The sequence below is a fragment of the Falco peregrinus genome, chromosome 7, assembly GCF_023634155.1.
Source record: "Falco peregrinus isolate bFalPer1 chromosome 7, bFalPer1.pri, whole genome shotgun sequence".
In the NCBI taxonomy this organism is placed as follows: domain Eukaryota; kingdom Metazoa; phylum Chordata; class Aves; order Falconiformes; family Falconidae; genus Falco; species Falco peregrinus.
In genome coordinates, this window is record NC_073727.1 from 8,845,662 (window position 1) to 8,866,473 (window position 20,812).

At 40.8% G+C, this 20,812-nt stretch overlaps 1 protein-coding gene across 12 annotated transcripts in view; it reads right to left on the reverse strand.

Moving 5' to 3' along the window:
- Positions 1-6,212: 6,212 nt before the first annotated feature.
- MTR (5-methyltetrahydrofolate-homocysteine methyltransferase) overlaps positions 6,213-20,812 on the reverse strand; it is a 57,691-nt gene continuing 43,091 nt past the window's right edge. For 8 of the 12 annotated variants that reach the window (XR_008748179.1, XR_008748177.1, XR_008748173.1 and 5 more), the window contains 8 exons: positions 19,817-19,972; positions 18,922-19,118; positions 16,201-16,401; positions 14,776-14,968; positions 13,915-14,027; positions 12,934-13,782; positions 11,475-11,517; positions 6,213-8,321 (listed from right to left, as the gene is read on the reverse strand). Coding sequence is in view for 1 of the 12 variants with exons in the window: in XM_055811086.1 (XP_055667061.1) it covers positions 13,696-13,782; positions 13,915-14,027; positions 14,776-14,968; positions 16,201-16,401; positions 18,922-19,118; positions 19,817-19,972 (947 nt within the window). In the remaining 11 variants the exon portion in view is untranslated. Of the gene's footprint in view, positions 8,322-11,474; positions 11,518-12,423; positions 13,783-13,914; positions 14,028-14,775; positions 14,969-16,200; positions 16,402-18,921; positions 19,119-19,816; positions 19,973-20,812 lie in introns of those variants that run through there. The other 4 variants (XR_008748175.1, XR_008748174.1, XR_008748178.1 and 1 more) reach the window with 4 other exon arrangements.

Sequence of the window (20,812 nt, forward strand, 5' to 3'; positions counted from 1 at the left end):
GCTACGGAGCAGTGTGCTGAGTACGGGAAGGATGTAGCTGTCCTCACTGAAATATGGCTGCTGTTAACATTTCTACTTTTCTGTAGTCTCCCATGACTGCATCTAGGCAGGAATTCATTTTAGATCTTACCAAGAAGTCTTTTTTCCCCCAAAAAAAAGATTTTGCAAAACTCTCAAGACTTTTCTTTCTTCATTTACTCCTTCAAACAGTTCAGCAATTCTGAAGCCTTTAGTTTTCAGCGCTTAGAAGCAGTGGACTGTGACAAAGCTTTGAGAGCCTAAAAAAACCCTTGTTTGCACAGTACTTGCTGTTATACTTTACATCTCTCACCGGTATTTTTACTATGCTTTTAAATCTACTGCAATGCCATAACTTGAAATACAGCCCTCAGATGTCAGTGGCTCAATACTGAATAAACAAACTCAAGCAACAAGAATCAGTTTAAGTCAACTCCCCTTTCAGTCCGAGAAAACTGTACATCTGAACTGTGCACTTTTCAGCCAGATCTCAATACTACGCCTTTCAAGCAAGCATTTCTGAATAGTTTAAACATCATCAGCAAACCAGGAATATGAACACTCTCAGGGTAAGTCAGGTGTACTGTCAGGAGCATTATACCTTCTAGCTTAAAAGCTGACTGCTTCTCTTGCCCCCTCTCCCACATTCACAACCTGAATTACTGTGGACTCGGGGCTGCCATTCAGCAAACTACGTGAGCTATGCTTTAACGTGTATTTAAGCCAACGCTTGCTCCTACAAAATAAAAGCAGTCCTCGCCCCTTGCCCACCTTTCTCTTTGTATGTCTCCTGGACACTGTTCACGCACAGGAAGCCGCTGGATAGTACAACAAGACGGGGTTACTCTTCAGCGGCTCCGGCTTCCCAGGCAGGGTTAGTTTTGCAGCCGCATTGGTTGGCTGAGGCACCTCCCTGCAGCCACAGGCACCGGTGCCAGCAGGATGAGCGCTGAGGCCAGGGCCAGGGCCCGGCAGCGACAGCACCAGCTTCCAGGCACGAACAGCACCAGCAGGTCACTGGCAGGCTTCCACTTTGAACCGCCCGCTGTGCGGTAGCGCGGTCTAAACAGGCAATTGGCAAGCCTCGCAGCACCTCGTCCAAGAGCAGCTCCCTCCTTAACGTCATCATGCATTCTGCACTAAACGCATCTCATTTCAAGCGGGTAAGGACAAAGAAAAGAAAAATTCTGGAGCCAAGGGTGCAGAGACGCCTCAAGAGTTGTGCGTCCGGCGAACAGACTGTACCGACAACATTCCGGTGCTTTCAAGAGCATTACCACAATGCAGTGAAAATCAGAAAAATGGGATTAGTAGTAGTCAAACGAGTATAAATCTGAACGTGACCTGATCCAGCTCAACACCATGCTGGGTATCAGAAATGACTCAAGGCATCTTGAAACTCCTAGGAGTTTGTCTTCATCACTGAACAACAAAAATGTGGGGCAATCTTTCACATGATTCCACTAGAAAACATGGTGTGGCAGTAGGCATTTATGCGCCCAATTTTAAGAAACACAGAAAATACAAGTGATTTTAAACTGTGCAGAGAACCTTCTAAACTATTATGATAATGGCATACATGGACATCACAATATGCAATCTCAAAAAAAGAAGGTTTGAAAACAAAACCCTCAAATCCCATTTTTCAAAATAATTACTAAAATAATCTAAAGGTAAAGGGGTGCCGATAACACTGTTGAGAGGATGTCTGGGGAAGCATGTTAGAAAGATGCCTCTTTTCACAGTCTGCCTTACAGGTATCTCAAAATCTTTATGCCTAGTCAGCTAGAAGATTCCAACTTTTTATCCAGCTCCCACTTGCACGGTATGTGCATTTATTTGTCTGCTCACCCTCCGATGCTAAGCAGTTTCTCAAACGTGTACCTGACAATGTAGCACATCCCATAAATCTGCAGTGCTTTTTGCAACATCAAGGATGGCAAAGGAAACAACAGAGTTGCTGCCAGTGGAAACCAAATCTTTTTGGTTGATGGGTAAGGAATCCTCAGTAAGGACCTTGATAGTTAAGTCTTGACAAAATTATGCTGTTTGTCCCCTGTGACTGACAACTCCTGTTAATTATCTATTCCCTGTTTGGCACTTGGATCCTTTATATAATCAGATGTGGTAAGACTTAAGTTCACACTCCAGCAAAAAAGTAAATCCTCCTAATTAACATTTCTGTTGCAGGAGAGGCTGGTATTCTCTATTTCACGAGCAACAAAGAATTCAATCTCCTACAAAGTGTGTGAAGACTTACAAACTGTGCTTAGCTATACTCTAAAGGCATAGGATATAGAAGCTGTACACTCTCAAGCTGAATATAGAATCCTTACCCTTTCTAAAGAATATTCATGCTGATCAACACAAGCATTGGTAATTAACTACGCTGTGCTCCTCTAGCCATCCTCTGTGGAGCATCAGGCTGTGCCTGTAGAACAGCACACCTGCTAAATACATATTTATGGAGCAAAATCCAATCTGTGCACACACAGTACTTACCTCATCTGCTCACATAAGTACTGTCCAGTTATCTTTCTGAAAGCAGGAAGTTTTTTATGCTTGTACATCACTTTTGCATCGAGAAGTTACTTCTTAAAATTATCGTGCCTTTGGAAACATAACGTGCTCAGCTACGCTGTGTCCAGTAATCAAACATCCACTGTTCACGCGTTCTAGAATTAAAACAAAGTATGTAGCAGATTCCAAATTTTGGACCACTAGGAATGTCTCTAATAAAACACGGCCTACAGTACAGTATATCTGGCCTCTGCTGAGTAACGGGGTACCTGTGTTAAGCAATGTTTCGTGCCACTGTGAAAAGGCAGTGCTTATATTCTGTTGGCAGAGTGTATTTTAAAGGAGGCCAACTGCCTTCAAAGATGGGTCGGGTCTGCATTACAAGTTGGAGGTTCAGCCAATGTTCAAGTTTTGATTAAACTATCAAAAGATTACAGAGACTACATTATCTATGAGTATTTTATTAATGAGTCATATTAATTGGTTTTAACGGGAATACAAATTGCAGGCTGGCAAAACATACCTGAGGCGCTGTGCCACATGGCTATCCAGCTGCTGACTCCAGAATCCTGCAAGCAGCGGTGCCTCTCCACGCTGTGCTACGCTAGCTGCTTTTGCGGGCAGAACTTTCACGATTGTTGCAGCAGCTCTGTGGCAGCAGCAGGTCAGGAATCCCAAGAATCAAGAATCAAACCCACGCGGGCCATTAGAACAAAGCAATCTGCTTTTTGTGCTGGCAATTTTGTGCAGCAGCTTCAGAGCAAGTCAAAAGGGGGGTCAGATGGGAACTGGATTTCACCGATCTCCAGCCGTCAGGCGGGATAAGTCTACGTTGTAGTCCAAGCGCAGCCTGGGCTCCCCTCCCGTTCTTGGGCACACAGGCACCTGAAGCTGAGCGGGCCAGAAGCCCCGCGCATCCTGCAGGCAAGGCTGACCCCGCTCCCGCCGCCGCAGGACCGCGTGGCAAACGCTCACCAGCCCGGTGCCAGCAGCCCGGCCTTCAGGTGGCTCCGCGGTACGGCCCCGCGGGCACGGCGCACGCTGCCGCTGCCAGCCTCTCCTTCAGCAGCTGCCACGGGCTCGTACCTACCACTTGACCTGCACCTAACGTCACGCTGGTGAAAGGGCCGAGCTGCTGGGGTGTGGGTGCTGCAAACAGCGGCACCACCGCCGGCAACAGGCCTGCGCCCTCACGTCCCACTGCCCGTCCGCGACGTCCGCGCGGCTCCGCAGCACTGCTGGGAGAAGCCACCGCGCAAGCCATTCGCCACCGGCCTCCCTCCAGCCCTGATGGAGTAGCACTACTCAACACCAGGCAGGCAGGCTGCCAGCGAAGTCTTGTGGCTTTTTTTGTTGCTGGTTGGTTGGTTGGGGTTTTTTTAAATTAGTTGGAAACAGATGCACCGAGGTGCGAAGAGGCCGACTCCTGTTCATACCTCTGCCAGCAGAGCTGTTCCAAAGAATGTTTATCAATATGGTGAGCAGTCCTTTATATATTTAAAAAACTGGCTTATCATTACCGGTAGCAGACTAGAAATAATTTCTTGAAAATATTCCCCAGCAAAGACAACTGTTACAGTTTTATGTGTATTACACAGCTGCAGGTGAGGACTGTAACTGTTCATGGAAATACTAACTGGACTCAACTATTACAAACTAGCCTGGAAATTAATATCTAAAGTTATGGTTGGTTGCTGTTGGTTTTTTGTAGTATAGGGGGGGTGGGTGTATTTTTGTTTTTGTTATTTTTTTTTTAATGCAAGACTCACAACCCTTTAAACATGTAGAAGTAGAGACCCTGATGATTGCAATCTTCCAAAACATAAAATTAAATTTAAAAAAAGAAAAAAAAAAAAGAATTCTCCACCACACTATGCCAAAACTGGACCCAGAAAGCCGCCATTGTGGCTCTAAGAATTCAGCCTCTGAAAGCTGGAAAGGTAGTTGCCTGTCATGAACCCAGTGGCAGAGTACTGTTCCTTATCCAAAACATCTCCCTACTGACGTGGCTGTTTCCAGGGGACTGACAGAAGCAGATCATGCCTGGTGGACCAGTAAGGCGTACTGGGGAGAACTAGCAGATGACCAAAACGAGCATACTCAAATGAAGTGCCTGGAAGTTCAATACCAGTTTTGGCCAAATCTCACTTTTTATAATGTGGGCCTTTCATCCCTCGAAGAGCAACCTGTGGCCAGGTACCTGCTATCCTTCAGTCACAGCTGAGACAGCATCCTGAAAAGCTGCACACCTCTTCCCAAACTGCAGGAGTTACCGGCAGTGCTGCCTGCGGCTACCACAGGGCACGTGCCTTTCGATTTTGCTTATACCAAAGGTGGGGCAGGGGGGTAGTGAAAATTCTCAGCTCATACCAGCCAAGCAAACCTCGAGCACGGGCACGCTGCTTGCCACCAAGGCGAGGGAGCGAGGCCAAACACGCTGAGCAGGCAGCGTTCCCCTAGCAGCTGTAATTGCAATATTTACATAGAAACATTAAGTAACGGCTTTTGCCCAATACACATCAATGCAATAGGCATAGACTTTACAGCAAGGAAAAAAATCCTCCATCACAGATATTAAAAAGCTTGTGATGGTTGTGACGGATATATGAAGAGCTTCCTTTTCTGCCTCAAAGGGATTAGCCATACTAATCCAGTACCCACAAACCATCCTCTGGAAAACTTATTTCAGAGACAAAAACAAAACCACGTGTTTCTTCTTAGGCAAACTGTTCTGGCTTTTCAGACTTACTAATGTGAAGAGCTACATTTAAATTTAGCAGCAGTCTCATGTTTGATTTCTTCCAGTCCTATAATCATAATTAGCTTTGTAGTGATTAAAGTAATTCCTACCTGGGAAAGGGACAGAAAAACGGTCCAAGCTTTTTTAGCAAACAGCAAATAGACTGTTACAGGCTTTGGAATATTTAATTCCTTTGGAAAAAAAACACCACCTGTAATCCAGATGAACCAAGAAACATTTGCGTCCTTTTACATCCTTCACAGGCTTACTTGGACTCCTTCATTTTGCAGAGCCCTCAGCTCCTCAGCCAGGTGAGAGGAGGATACCAGCTCTGTGGGCAGATGGCTTAGAAAGACTCCCACAAACAATAAAGCTGAGTGCAGAGCACAGCCTCTTCACAACCAGTGAAATTTCCAACAGAAGATATCAAAATAATAAGTCTGACTACCAAGCTACTTGGCAAATAAGTGTGAGTGGAGGAGAACTGTAACAGTCTGGAAGCTACGTAAAAACTCCAGTGGCCAGAACAGAATCAGCAGCAGCCAAAAAAAAAAAATAAAAAAAAAAATGAATGAACCTGCCAGTTCCAAAGTAGTATACAGCCATTAAAAGTACCGTGAGAAAATGAAAAAAAAAACAAAAAAAAAAACCAAACCCTGTCAGTTTACTTATAACCAAGGCATATTTTACTGACAGATCAAGAGATCGCATGGCAAGATATTTTACGTAACCAAGAATTTCACACCATTACAGCCCTCATTTGAGTTACAAAAGCAAGAGATTTTTCTATACTTCATGCTGACATTTCTGGAAAGAAACCGTAACACAATTCTCAAATTTGTTCGGATCGATTAGCAACAGCCACACCGCAGCAGCTGCCTTGCCATTGCTGAGCACCGTGTGCACAACCAGCATGAAAGATGTGACAGTACTTGTAGAATTACATAACATGAAACACATATTTAAGGAGGAAGTTTAACTAAAAGGCAGCTCTTCTTTAAAAAAGGGCCAAATGGAACTCCAACAGTCTATAGAAAGTCAGCACAATGTATAGTCACATGACTGTCACGGACTGTAAGTCTCGAAATCTCATTAAACAGTATTTGTTTTAAAAACACAAGAGGCTTGAAACCATGAAAATATTTTCAGAGCATTTGCCAATCCTCATCAACCTTTACACCTTCCATCCTTCAGTCTGCAAAACAGAATCAATACCCACGCTGCTGGTTCTGCTCAGCGACCTCCCACAAACGTCCCCGAGATGGATGGTTACAATGGATCACCTGGACCCACCGCTGGAAAGTTCATCTGTTCCTGGCTCGATAGGCTAGCGCTTGCCATCAGGTGTTTCAGAATGAGAGCAAAAATCACTTTCACAGCCCCAGCCATCTATTTCAACAAAGCTGAGACACCAAGGGAGGTTTAACAGCACATTTTGTTAGCCCTCAACCGGTTTTGTCAGGACAACGCTGAATTTTCTTCCCAGATTATTGCATCAGGACTGATCAAAGTTGTGTTTCAGGTAAGTACAGACTTTAACAGCAGCTGGATCAGACACTGGAGCACCTGCTAAAGGCTGTTCCAGCTCGCTTTAGCTCCCAAGCAATGAATATGACAGCAGACACATATGCTAATCAAGATTTAAGAACAAAAAGTACCATAGAAACTCCTTTCCCTCCTCACTCCCTCTTCCAGCATACTTGGAGCTGTGAGGAAATGCAGGCTATTTGATTCAGTTGAGTGGTAAAAAAAAAAAATAATAAATTCATCAGTACCTGGAGACTTTTTGAGGAAAAACAAGTATTCTATAGTTCAAGAACTTGAAATGTTCATGTACAGTGTGATGCTTTAGACTTTTGAAAAAATAATCCTGGAAATGCACATCAAAATCTTCAACAAAATCCGTGGCAAACACTTCTTGCGGAATACCCAGGAATTTGGATGCAGCAGCAAGATTCAGTTGTGGGAGAAACTGACACAAAAGGAGAAGGCAAAGCATGTAGTATATTGCCTAAAATTCCATGAAGTGCTGCCGATCCAACATCTGAAAGTCTAAATCTTCACTGAGCATTAGGTGACTGCTGACTCCTGTTTTACAGCATCCTCACCTAATGTTTATCTGAAGAGACAAGATGATATCAGTAAGTACTTGTACGCTTTTACATCATATTAAGTTTTGAATCTCTTGCGTTGCTGCTTCTTACCGTATGTATTACGACAACTGAATCAAAACTTTTATTCCTTTACCTGCCCTGAGATGCGAGGAACAATATTTGGAAGAAAGTAAAATAATTAAAGTGTTTACATTTATTTCCTAAATAAAGAGTATAAACATGGTCATGTTTTTGTAAGTAGCAAACTTCCCGACTAACGAGATTGGTCTGTAAACCCTTGACCACACCCGTGTAAACCTGTTGGGTCAGGTGTTGATTAAATAAAATCTGATCTTATGGGCCTTAGAGAAACCACGTATTTCTTCATTCGGTAACAGCATTCTGAAGCAAGCCATCTATCTGGTTACAGATATGAAAGCCAAAAATATAACAGCAGATAGTTACTGCGAAGTCATTCATTATAAATGCCTGATTAAGCGAAGAAGACGTTGCCCAGTATTTAGCAAAGCATGAGACCTCACGAGTAGCGATTTCCTGAAATAAAAGCAGCTTAGTACAGACAAGATTGAGACAGCAGTTGAAAATGCATCCTGATCAACGACAGGAGCTGGAGTACACGTTGTACCAATGCATCTCTAAAGAACACTTTGCTAAATAGGTCTTTCGGCTGTACAGTGCAGCTTCTTATCTCTTACTTCCTGCACCACTGCTGCCCTAATCTACAAAGATACGTACGTATTTGTTCTCACAAGGTCACAACAGGAACAGAAGTGTGGACGGAGTCCACCAACCACAGAGAACTGACACGTTTTCAGACCTCCCTTTTGCACACCACGTCTGAACCTCAACTTAGATTTCCAAATGCTGGCCAGATTAAAAGGAATGAGGTTGTCCACTTCCTGGGAAGAGGCTATTTGGCAAGAATCTTGCTGAAATTAAACAAAAACCAAAATAAGATTTATTTTTTAATTAAAAAAAAAATCAAACATCACGCAGCACTCACAGGCCATGAGAGAACTCCGAGTTGTATCTCCACACCTGTACTGTGGAGCAGAAAGAAGGGAAAAAAGTACAGACCAAGTATATGAAAGAATAAGAGCAAAACATCCAATGGAAACTGCACTCCCACAAACAGAAAAAAAAAAAAAAGATCTTTTAAACACCTTGACTGAGGAAAAACCCCATCCATTACATCTGTGCAGCAAGTGGTATTTTACTGACTTGACTGAAGCAATTCTCAGGTCAAAATAACACTAATGTCTATGTGCAGACACAGAGCTGATGCAGAATTTGAACATCTTTGAAAGCCCTGGAAAAAGCAGGATGTTTTATTTCCATGTATCACGGTATTCTGCCAGAGTCAGGGAACACCGGTGTCAACTGAAAATTCTGTCAAAAACTTTCATCTAAGTAATGATTCCAACTCCGAAGGAGTGTTTTTTTCCCTTTTTTTCAACATCTTGTTACTTACTCCTAGTACAAGTCCACAACCTAACTATTATTTCCTCCTCCTTCCCTCACTCATAAACATGTAAATACAACTCATTAATCCCAAGTGCACATTAGATTAATGAAAGCTCCTTAAAAATTGTTCTCAAGTTGTATTTCTTATACTCTGATGGTATACATCAAGTAGAGACTACAGCTTTTATTTTCATTTACTGCAAGATTAAGAATACCTGTTTTTTTAAGACATACGTTTGCCATAACTCTTACTTAATCTTCCAGCTCCTTCTAAAGAACCGTCTGTTCTTCTGAAATTAAGTTACCCTCTGTGAGTTCCACACCACTTTAGCTTCTTTGGTTACATGTAGTAATTTCTCCAAGTAGTACAACAAGCTTACCAGTCTCCTAGCTAAATAATTTTATCACCTATTTCTAGACAGCAGTGGTAAATCCTTTTAAATCAAATGGTTAGCGTTTCAAACATAACCTGAGTTTGTAGTCAAGATAAATTTTTCATCATAAAATAATTAAGTCACCAAGTACCGAAAGAATTTTAAAAGCATTTGTTGTAAAAGCAAGGCACAGATAAATTCTCTACCTCTTAGCAATTCATACCATTAAAACACTTTGGTTGAAAATGACATTAGTTTTATATAGTTTCATTGTTACCAGCTTATTATTATTAGTGGATTTAAAATACTACACTGACAAAGGACGCAATTAATACACATTTTGGTTTTGCTGTCTGGATGAAAACAATCACGTAACTAAAGATGCAGTTAAGACACAGGGAATCGTTTAACCCATCTTGTGGCCTTCTCGGTAGCCGTTAGGAATGACTAACGCACGTAGGATAAGGCTCCTATAGGCACAGCTATCAGCACCAGTTATTACTATTGTCCAACGCACGCCAGGCAAAAATTCCTCTTCCTGGAACAGCTAACTGGTTCAGACTTTAAAAGAAACTTATTTAAAAACGTTTACAATTCCATTTTGGCAGAACCTGCCGAACCCTGACATGCAGCTGAGGGGGACTACTGGAGAGGGAATGAGGAAGAGAAGCCCGATTCAACAGGGAGAGGGGGTAGAAGAGGCCATGAGCCAAAAACGAAGATGGGGCAAGCCCGATTTTCCACAGTCCCTCCACTTATTTCACGCTCTTTCTGTGGGAAGGGAACGGCAGAGACCACCCTGGTGTGAGAACACTCCCCGTTAGCCTGGTCAGGAGCTGCAGGCACAGGCCACACCGTGCTAGGGCAGCAGGGAGGCAGGACACAGGGCTGTGCAACCTCTGCCATCGCGGCAGTTCCAGGCCAGCCAGGATAACCACCAGCTCGCTTTTGCCATCCTGGCTGAAGCCGAATCACAAACCCAAACCGCCAAGTTTGGTACTCTCCGCCGAGTTCCGCTTCACACAGCTGCTTCTACCAGGCATGCGGCATGGCCAGAAACCCCAGGGTATTCAGCCATGGCGGCATTAACCGCCCAAACACACACGCAGACTTACTGCGTCGGTTTTTCGGTTCTGCCTTTAGCTGGACGGTAAGCAAGTGGTGTTTGAAAGCATGATAAATACGTTTCTGTACTGTTCACAGTGTACTGGCACCTACAGAAGCCTGACAATCAAATGAGATGACTTTGCAGAGGGGCTGAACAGGCTCTGCCACGACAAGGCCGTGATAATCGAGGGCACAGGAATCATTTCTCCAGTGACCGAGAACACGTGCTGCTGTCCCTGTATGGAACCACCTCCTGAGCTAATTAATGAAGCTGTTTCTTTCCTTGCTCTTCAAAGTCTTAAGACACTGAACCTACTTTTTCATGGCGTGCTTAGGTAAATCAGCCAAAGACTTCGGAGCGCATTTCATGAAACCCCGTCACAGTTAACCAGTAAACCAGCCCCCTTCCAAAAAGCAAGGCCCTCAAAGGACCCTCACTATTCCCCTCAGTTTCTGGACATCAGTTGTGTTTCAAGAAGCAGAAATTAACTGAAAGGGTGTACCGAGGTTCACATTGGTGAACAAAAAAGCAGAAGATTCTCAAAAAAATGCTCAAAAACTTGCATAAAAAAATAAATGTGAGGGTTGGGTTGGTTTTGGTGTTGGGTTTTTTTGGTTTGGTTTTTTTTTTTGTGGGTTTTTGTTTGGTTGGTTGGTTGGGTTTTTTCGGGGTGGTTTGGTTTTTTTTTTTTTTTTTGAGGACTGACCTATGGTAGCACCCTCACCCCCAAAATAAACTGCACTACAATCTTCCCATGAGTATCAGCAGCACTGAAACATTCCTTATAATGAAGGGACAGGTTTAGGGATAGTAGTCACTCCTGACACTCATAAATTAAGATATATGCCTCAAAACTTTATCTCTGGCCTGCTGGCCTGACTTACAAAAAAGAAAAAAAAAATCAGTATCCAAAGTAAATTATTCACAAGAATTAAAACCAAATTGTTTACAAAGCATTCTTAATTTTTCATCATCTCTTAACATCTTGTAACTTTGTTAGAAAAGCACTGCAAAAAATCTTTTACGCATTCTGTATTTGTCAGTCCCTCCTAGGCAGTATCCATTGCATTACTTCAAAGAGGTAGATTCTTACCATGGTTTTTCAAAGTAGTTTCATGGAAGTAAAATAATCTTACCTGCTAGAACCGAGACCCTTTTCCTTCACAATTCCCCTTTGTGCTGGAGGGAATAATGAAGATTTGTCTTACTCAAAGTGTCAGTTGACAATTCCAAGCAACAAACATTGAAAGAAATTGTCCTTGGTAAAAACACCTGCATCGTAACAATGAGAACTTCTTCCAAACACATTCTCACAATGACAAGTTTTGCAAGCAAAGATGAAATTTTTTTCTCAGTGTATGATGCCATGTATGAAGGGATCAAGTAATCGCACACCATTTTAAACCCTTTGCTTGTACACAAGGTAGCACCACCACTGTCACACAGCAGCGCACCTACTGCTCTGTCAGTCTGATTCTGCCACAGCTCTACTCACTGAACTGCGTGCTGATTTCAGGAAAATAAATAAATGAACCAGGCTGTACAAGTCAAACTTTGACCTCATTCACACATCAAATTTTCAGACTAATAAGGCACTCTGCTTCTAAATATAAGAATATGGAAGAGTGCTGGAGAGAAGATATTCAAAGCATTAAATTGATTTGCAAAAGTGCAAGTACCAAACAGAAAGCAAAAAGGATTTCAATTTTTTACAGGCTACACATTCCAGGAACAAATTTTCAACTGTATTTTTGGCAGCCTCAAAGAGTGTTCTAGTGAGGAACCGTTCTAGCAACAAGAATCAGCTGATCAACAAGGACATGTCTCAAGTCCCTTGATATGGATGGGGAGGAGGACGGGGGGAGAGATCCATTTAGAAATTATTTTTGTAAGTCATTAAAGGATGAGACATTCTAAAACATTCAGTGAAGAACACACTTACTCAGCTGCTTTAAAAACCCCACAGCAGCCTTTATAATTTCAGATTCATGGTACAATGGGCATATTAATTTTGACATTATCTTTTCAGACTATTGCACACATTTTATTGTTGCCATTTAAAGGATTCTAATAGGGTAACACCACTGACAGCTTAACCTTTATTAAACTGTTGATACAAGATGATTCTTTAAGCATAAAGTCAGATGAAGACATTGCAAAAATTATACAGCTATTAATAGATTACAGATAAACTATTTAAAAGAACATTCTCTTTACAGTATTGGTCTTTTATTTACAATTAGAGACCAGAAAAATGAGGGGGTTTCTGTCACAATATTTTACTAAATTAGCATTTAAATAATACCTGAGGCACTTTTCAGAGATTATTAAAAGCTATGAACAATTAGCTCACTCAGAGTTAAAACTGAAGAGTAAGACCACGGTATTAACTGTTAACTTATGACAGTATTGGTGCTATTTGCCTTTAAAATCCAGGTACCTGGAAGCTTTAAAAGTTTGTAAAACACTGAAGACAGCTCCAAGCTTTCTGTCTATAGTAACAATAACCCTTCTCTCATATTTTTCACACACAAAAGACTGTTTAAATAGGAATTAAGCTTCACAACGTAACGGTAAGGTAGGAAATGCCATTACCCTTTATGCAGAGTAGAAACAGACTGTGGCTCACTGGAAGGAAGAGGAAGCAGGAGGTGGACAACTCCATGGGCTCAGTCATTCCATTCCATCTTCTGCCAACAATACAGCATCTCCGATACTGTTCCAACCCATTGTATTATTTTGATAGTTCTAACTACAATCATAATCACAAAGTAATTTAAAATCCCGCTACTATTCAGAGAGAACAACGTATGTTGCTATCGCATGACCTAAATGCAGAGCAGACAGATTTTAAGAAAGATCTGTTGCACTTCAGTTGTTCTTGATCACTCAGTAGAAAACTTTCACTGACTTTAGAGAAAAACCACATCGTATCTCTGCACCTAGACTTGCCAAAAAACCATGAGAATAACAGAAGTCAAATTCTGTCCTATGTATACCCATAGCCAACAGGATAGATATTCTTGCCCCTGATTTCAAAGCCTTCCTGAGGACAGGAGAGGTCTGCAGCTTCCACATCTCACCCTACATCTATAGCTGATCAGCTAGGTTATTTATGCAAGAAATAAAAATAAATAAAATAATATTGCTATGACTAAGAGATCTGCAATGCATTCACAGTCTCAAGCCAAAAGCACAGGGCAGATCTGAAATATTAAGCTCCTTGATCAAAAATCAAAACCAATCAAAGAAGCTATTGGAATGGATAGAAGAAAGCTGTTTTCAGTGGGAAGGATTTTCTTGTTCCTGCTGGCAAACAGACCATCAGAAGAAAATGTTTGCCCACAAGTGTCACATTTATTCAGTATCATATCCCAATATGGGTCCCAGCCATTTCTCCACCTCTGCCACAGACAAATTTTTTCTCAGCGCATAATCTTCAACCTGAAAAAGGACCACAAGACATGATAAAGATTTGGAAACTCCAGCTTTTACTGTTTATGAAACTTTTTGGAACATCTGCTCACAAGGTGCTTTTGACACTGTAACGCTACCACAACGGACAGTGCAAGTTACCTGATCTTTACATATCTTGCCAACAGCAAAATATTTGGATTTGGGACTGGAAAAATAGAGACCAGAAACTGCAGAAGCAGGTATCATTGCTAGTGATTCAGTTAAACCAATTCCTGGAAAACAGAATGAGAATTTTCTTATTCTCTGAAATAATAATAAGCATAAATTCAGAACCTTTTTTTGCTGGGCAGGTTCAAGCAAACTCAAAACCCAGGCAGGCTTCAGATGAACTAACCATTTTCCACTTAGTTGACTACTGAAAGAATACACATAGCTTTAAATAGATTACAGATTTCCATTACAGTATTACTGTAGAGTAACTATACAGTTTGAAGGAAAAAACCTATGACATTTTGGCAAATGAAATGGGTAAGTAGAGGTTCTGAAACACAGAAAGGTATTTTTGGAATTGTGGATGTAGCAGTGAAATGTCTGACAAGTAAAATATCAGAGGAAAATAAATGGAATGTATTCCTTTAAGAGTTACCATCTCAAGGTTTCTATGGACCAGAAAATACACTGCTGAATTGGCTTTCTTCCTGTTTATATCTGGAATGTCTTCTTGCAACCATAAGGATGCTAGAATTTTTCTCTGTGCAGCAGAGCCCTGTTTGCATGCAATCTCCTAATTATGGATACAACTCCGTCACCAAAAGCACTCATAGTATTTTGTAAATTCTTCCTCGAATGAGGCAAAATAAAAAAGGCAGTGAAAAGGGGAAGACAGCAATTCCAGAACTGCTTCGGTTCACATTTTTTTTATGTAGCTCTGCACCCACCCAATTCACTGTTTTGTTGGCATTTCAATCTTTCATTCACATAAAAACAGTTTAAGAATCTTACTAAAGCAGACAGAGGTACCTGTTGCTTCCTCAATGTTTGCAAGTTTCCACATGGTGCGTTTTTCTGTATGGTCAGGCTGGCTTGGATATCCCGGGGCAGGGCGAATTCCCTCATACTTAATTCTGCGTAGGTCAGAGAGATCTAGCTGCTCAGTACTACAGTAAGCCCAGAACTCCCTTCGAACCCTTTCATGTAGCTCCTCAGCAAATGCCTGGGAACAGAATGCAAAGATCTGTTTGTTTGGTTTTTTTTTTAATTTGTGTAGACGGATGCAATAGCTATTGATAAAGACAAACAATGATACGAGACTTTCTCCCCATTCCCATTTTAATTTTTGAGGGATTCTCTCATAGGTGAGAAATTTGATAGTGTCAAAATTCACATACAATACTTATTTTGCTAATCAAAGTATTTTCGTTTTTTCTCTTACTGGTAGACAGTGGCTTTTTTGTTGTCTTGTTTTAAAATCCTGCATACTCACAGCAGTAAAGATGTGGACAAGTAACGGGAAAAGATGAAGTTCGTTAGCCTATGGTAGTGATACATCATTATAGCGCCAAAGACTTGAGTGCCTGGGTATTTCCTCCAGGTCTACCTATGGCAGGCCACATCATTCCTGCATCCATGCTGGCATCAGATATACGCGCCACTGCTCTTTCTAGTATAGGACCTTCCCTCTAGCTGAAAGTGGGCAACAGATTTTCTTAACTGTTCTTACAGCACTATTCTGCCAGCAATGGTTGCCTTCAGGAGAAATTTCCACTTCAGTAATATCTTTAGCTGGTCTCTAATAATAATCCCTCAAGCTCTTATAGCTTGAAATACACAGCTAGAGCTAACCCCATCTGCCTTGCGCCGACGCTGCTGTAAGTTTTAACATGGTTACTTAAGTGCAAGCACGGAGGAAAGCAGATGGAGATAGAAGGGCAGGAGGGAAGAGATGGCATTTTCTAAACAACTTCAGTTAGAGCTTGAAGAGCACATCTGTCTAAGTTTAAGGCACGTTAAGTCAAAAGACTGGTACCCTGGATACATCTGCATGGTCACCGTTGAAAGCAGAAGGCACGTCTGCAGTTCAAGAATATAACTGGTGGGTCACACCTGGCTCCAAACACATTTTCATGTAGAGAAAACAAGATTTAAAGGTAATTCTTCTTGAACAGTCTTGTTTTAAAATCTACTAAATTCTACCAGTCATCGAAACCCTCAAAAATTGCTCAAAGATGCTTTTGCAGCTGGAAGATATGGACAGCAGAGTCCCCTCTGGCTCAAAGAGGACTCTCAAGACAGTTTCAGTAGAACCAGTTCACTATCACATTTAATGCAGAGCACACATCACCAGCAACGGCCTAAGTTTATGCTACAACTTGAAAGAGGAACCTGTCAAGCAAATCTAGCACAGTCAGAAAATTTGCAAGGAGACACATGATAAAAACCTCATACCTCTGCCAACCGATCACCAAGAGCCTTTACCATTATGACGTCGTATTCATCATCCTGTTTCCTAAATTCATTGCATAACTCATCTACACCAAAACAGGCCACAGCAAATAGGCCTAAGTAGTCACAAATGCCAGAATCCAGTGGTGCTATGAAGTCAGAGAGGCAGTAATATGGATCTGTGCAGGCAGAGTCCTTCTCAGCCTAAGGTAACAAAAACAATGCAATAAATCAGAACATTTTAAAACTCTATTATTAGTGTGCTATTAACCTAAATGCCATATTTTTAAGACTAAAGGGCTTAAGCGTTTCTGACAAACACCTATTATCAAACTGCAATAGCTTTCTTGTACTTGAATTAGAAGAAAAACACCTCTCTTACTCCGAGTGTTTAGATGAGTGAAGAACAAAATGTCAAAGAAGAGATGCTGTGCTGAACACATATACAGAGATATTTTGCTTCTATTTACAGCTAGTAAGCTATAACGACTTATTCTGCAGACAAATATTACAAAATAAGGAACACTCTTGTGCCAACCACTAGCTAAGAGGAGGAATTTTTCATCTCTGGCACTTACAGATTCTAAATTTGTAAGCAAAACTAATGGTTGGCAGTTCACATCCCAGTTATGCAAACTGCAGAATTCTTCAGCACCTCCCATTTTAGAATGGCTGTGAGAGTTTATAAGCGCTCTTAAGTTTCTTAACCTACAGACCATGTGCTCAGTAATCCAGACAAAACACTGCCCCAGGATGTAGGTTTACATTAGCCACACACAAATACAAAAGAACCACGTATCTATCACCACTGAAAAGTTGAATCCTAAGCAAAGTTCAAGTGGGTTTATGCAAACAGGAAATATACCGCTCACTGGGTCCCTTTTCAAAATGCAAAGAAGGGAATAGAAAGAGGTAACTGAATGCTGGCCATAGCACCTAACAAGAAGTTTTACAGTTGAGGATCTTATCAGAATATTCATTGTAGGAACATGACTGCTATTTAAAAAGTGGCACAGCTCCTATAAAGCTACCCAACTTGCAGAGAGATAAAAGTTACTTCGCGGCTATCACTTAGCTGAAGATTCCTCTCCAAGTTTCCTTACTCTATGACAATATGTTAACAATGCTTTCCACCCACTCCCAACTGCAGTTTAAAAACAAATGAGTAACACACCTCCATCCCCAAAAACCACAATAAAATGGTCCACTGTTTCTCTAGTTTCTATAACCTACTAGATTACAGAAAGTGCCATAAAGCTGAAGAAATAGCCTTTTTCCATACAGGTGAAACCTATGTCAATTTTAAGATTCTTTTGTAATGATTATAGTTAAGGAAAACGCTAAATGCATCTCCAACTTTTAGATTTACATCACATCCTTAATAGTGCCAATTTCATGGAGAGAACTCCTGTGTACTGAAAGGAACATTTTATATAAGAAACAGTAGACAATTATTCTCTTCTACTTTGCTCTGGTGAAGCCTCTGCTGAAATATTATGTACACCAGATCGAAAGAGATGCAGCTGAAATACGTGGAGTCCAGAAGAACAGTACCCACAACAGCACAGAGTTTCATGGCTTTAACCTTTGAGAAAAGCCTGAACAAATTTGGACTATACAAGATAAAGGAAAACAACAGTATTCCAATAGTAAAAACCACTACAAGACAACACCAACTGAGACATTCTCTTTGGGAGAACCCTGGGAAAAGGCCAGGAAAAAGAAACTGTAGTAAACTTGATGTATACAGGATATCAAAATGTTTGACTAGGTTGTAAAGGCCCTGGAACAGCCCTGCCTGAAGGCTTGTGAGAACAGTTTATATAAACGTCTGCCACAGATTGTCAAGACACACTAGGATCCACCTTCACGCAAAAGATAATCTGTTCCAGGAAACCTGAACAGATAAACTTGAAGCCATGTATTCCTTAGTACAGTTCTGCAATACTGGCACAGGACTGTCCTTATAGAATACTGTACTTCAGAAATTTAGGTAGTTGTTAAATTTGTTTCTGCCATGTTTGATGGCTCTGAATATGTCTACTATGAAGAAGCCAAGCCAGAAGGTAAGGAAGGAGGAGAGGCGGAGTATCTTGCAAATATTCCATCTGTCAAAATAAATACAAATCTAGTTAAGTATGATTCAAGCATGAATACTTCATGATTCTCTCAATCAGAATTAGCAGCCAACTAACCAGTTCTAAACTGCCTCTTCATACGGAGAATTCTACATCAAAATTAAGACTAACAAAACCACTTATCTCCATTGTGCTTTATTTTCCAGGTGTAAGTGTGTTTAACCTTTAACACACCCAAGCAGAACTTCTCATCTAAGGCAGAATCCAGGGATATTAGAGAAGTAAGGTTCATTAGGTTCTAGTTTAGCTCATGGGATCCATGTGATTTTATACAGCACAGTGCTTTAGGACATCTTAAATATCAAACTGAAGACAAAAATGCATGTCATTTCTGAAGATGTCAAATCTATAAAGCATTTTGTACAACTACTACAATGCAGAATACTACAAATACTACAATACAAATACCTGTGTCATCACTAACAAGATCTTGTTATTACTGGAAAAAATGGAAGGACAACTGCAAGATAGATTGCAACAACCATTTTCTGCACAGATTTTCATAGGGCACTTCTGTTACATCCTTGCAATCCAGGGGGAGAAAAAAAATATAAATCACTATTTAACAAATGTTCTGTCACCGTACCTGTTGCCTCAAACCATAAAATTTTGCTATTGGTTCCGAAGATCCTACTGCCTCTTCTACAGCATATATATGGATATCATCTTGAACACTTCGAGCTGGCCAGAACCCAACCACACCTCTGGCTTGTAATTTCTTTTGATTAATCAACATTTGCAGCAGATTTTGAGCATCATTATAAACTCTCTTTGCTTCTTCACCTATCAAAAAAACGCAACAAACCTTTAGAAAAGGCATGTTTTCACAACTGCCTAAATGGGCTTAAGAATTGCTGAAGATTAGTTAATTTTCCACATAATTCTCTGATGACTGCAACAATCTGTCAGCTACAGCAAACAGACAGACAGCAGTGTGATTATGTCTATACAGCTGTAACAACATGTATCTTTGGTGGAAGAAAAGGTTTCAGCCAGCACCATTCTAGTAGAGGCAGAAGATGCAGAACAAAATGAGCAACTGAGAACAAGTGTAAGAACATTACGACCGTGCAGCAGACCCAGACCATTGATTTCAGCTTCACCCTTGCATTTTAATCGTGTCTTTCAAGGCCTACTGTAGTTTTAAAAGGAGACAGTGCCCTCTTGCCATCTTCACCCACAATGGGGACATAGGTATATTAACTGCTTCTGCTGCCATTTTCTGTCATTGAAATACCTCCCTGTGTTTTGGCAGGTGAATTCTAAAAAAGATGATTGGGCATTTCCCCCCCACTTACTTTGCAGCCTCACATGCCAACACTTCATTCACTAAGCGTTACTTTAAACATATTATTTCAGTGACACTAGGTTTTCATGTATTTTCACTATTCGTATGTATTTTAAAACATTCAGAATCTTAATGCAGCATGGCAGGTCTGTTAGGATTATTTACATGAAGTACATGCAATTTTACTACTCACCTACAGTTTTATCACTAAAGACTTTTGGGAAACTCCGGTTGGGATACTTTCCCCTAAGTTGCCAGACATCAAAGAAAGGCTTCCAGTCAATGTATTCAACCAGCCTCTTCAGGTCATAATCTTCAAAGACTTTTGTGCCAATGAATTTTGGTTTAACTGTAGGAATCAGAAGTACAATCTGACATGATGAAAATAATTTAATATTGCTCTTATATGTGCAGCATAACTGATGCTCACCAGCCTCCACCACTGCAAATGACATCTTCGAAAGTAACTGTCCTACAAATCTCACTGTCATATCATTCCCCAAGTCATACCATACTCTACAGTTAAATGTGATAAAAAAAAGGCATATAAAATTGAAATTTGTTCTTTCATATAAATCACCACTTATTAGCTGTTGGCCTTCCAAACTTATTTCATTGGCTAACATACTGGCCAAAACAGAAGACTAAAAAAACCTGCTCAACTTATCAACACCTAACATATTTTACAGGCATATACCTTTCGTATTTACAAATCCTGCTTCCTATACACGGACATATTACATGTTATAGTAATGTAGAATAATTCCGTGAAATAATATATAATTTTAAGAACTTTTGCAACCACCACACACTTGTTCAGATGCATGTGCACAAGTTAAAAAGCAGGATGGATCTATACCATGATGTATCTACAAGCTTTGCACTTTTTCTGTCTGTGCTGTTCAGCACTTTATAACACCTATATTAAGATGAGCTACTGAAAATTAGCATCTTGTTGAGTCTTGTAAATGAAATGACAGAAAGCAGTGAAGTGTTAATGTCACCGCAGGATGCAACTTCTTGTGGAATGCTGTTTATACTTCTCGTCTCTAATTTTCTTTTTTTTAAATCAAAACAAACTGGTACAGAAGCTGATGGGGGAAGTGTAGGAAAAAGCATTAGGAGGAATTTGGTGCACATGCCATGTCACAACTTGTGTTCCCTAAATATGGTATAGTAAGCTTTGCAA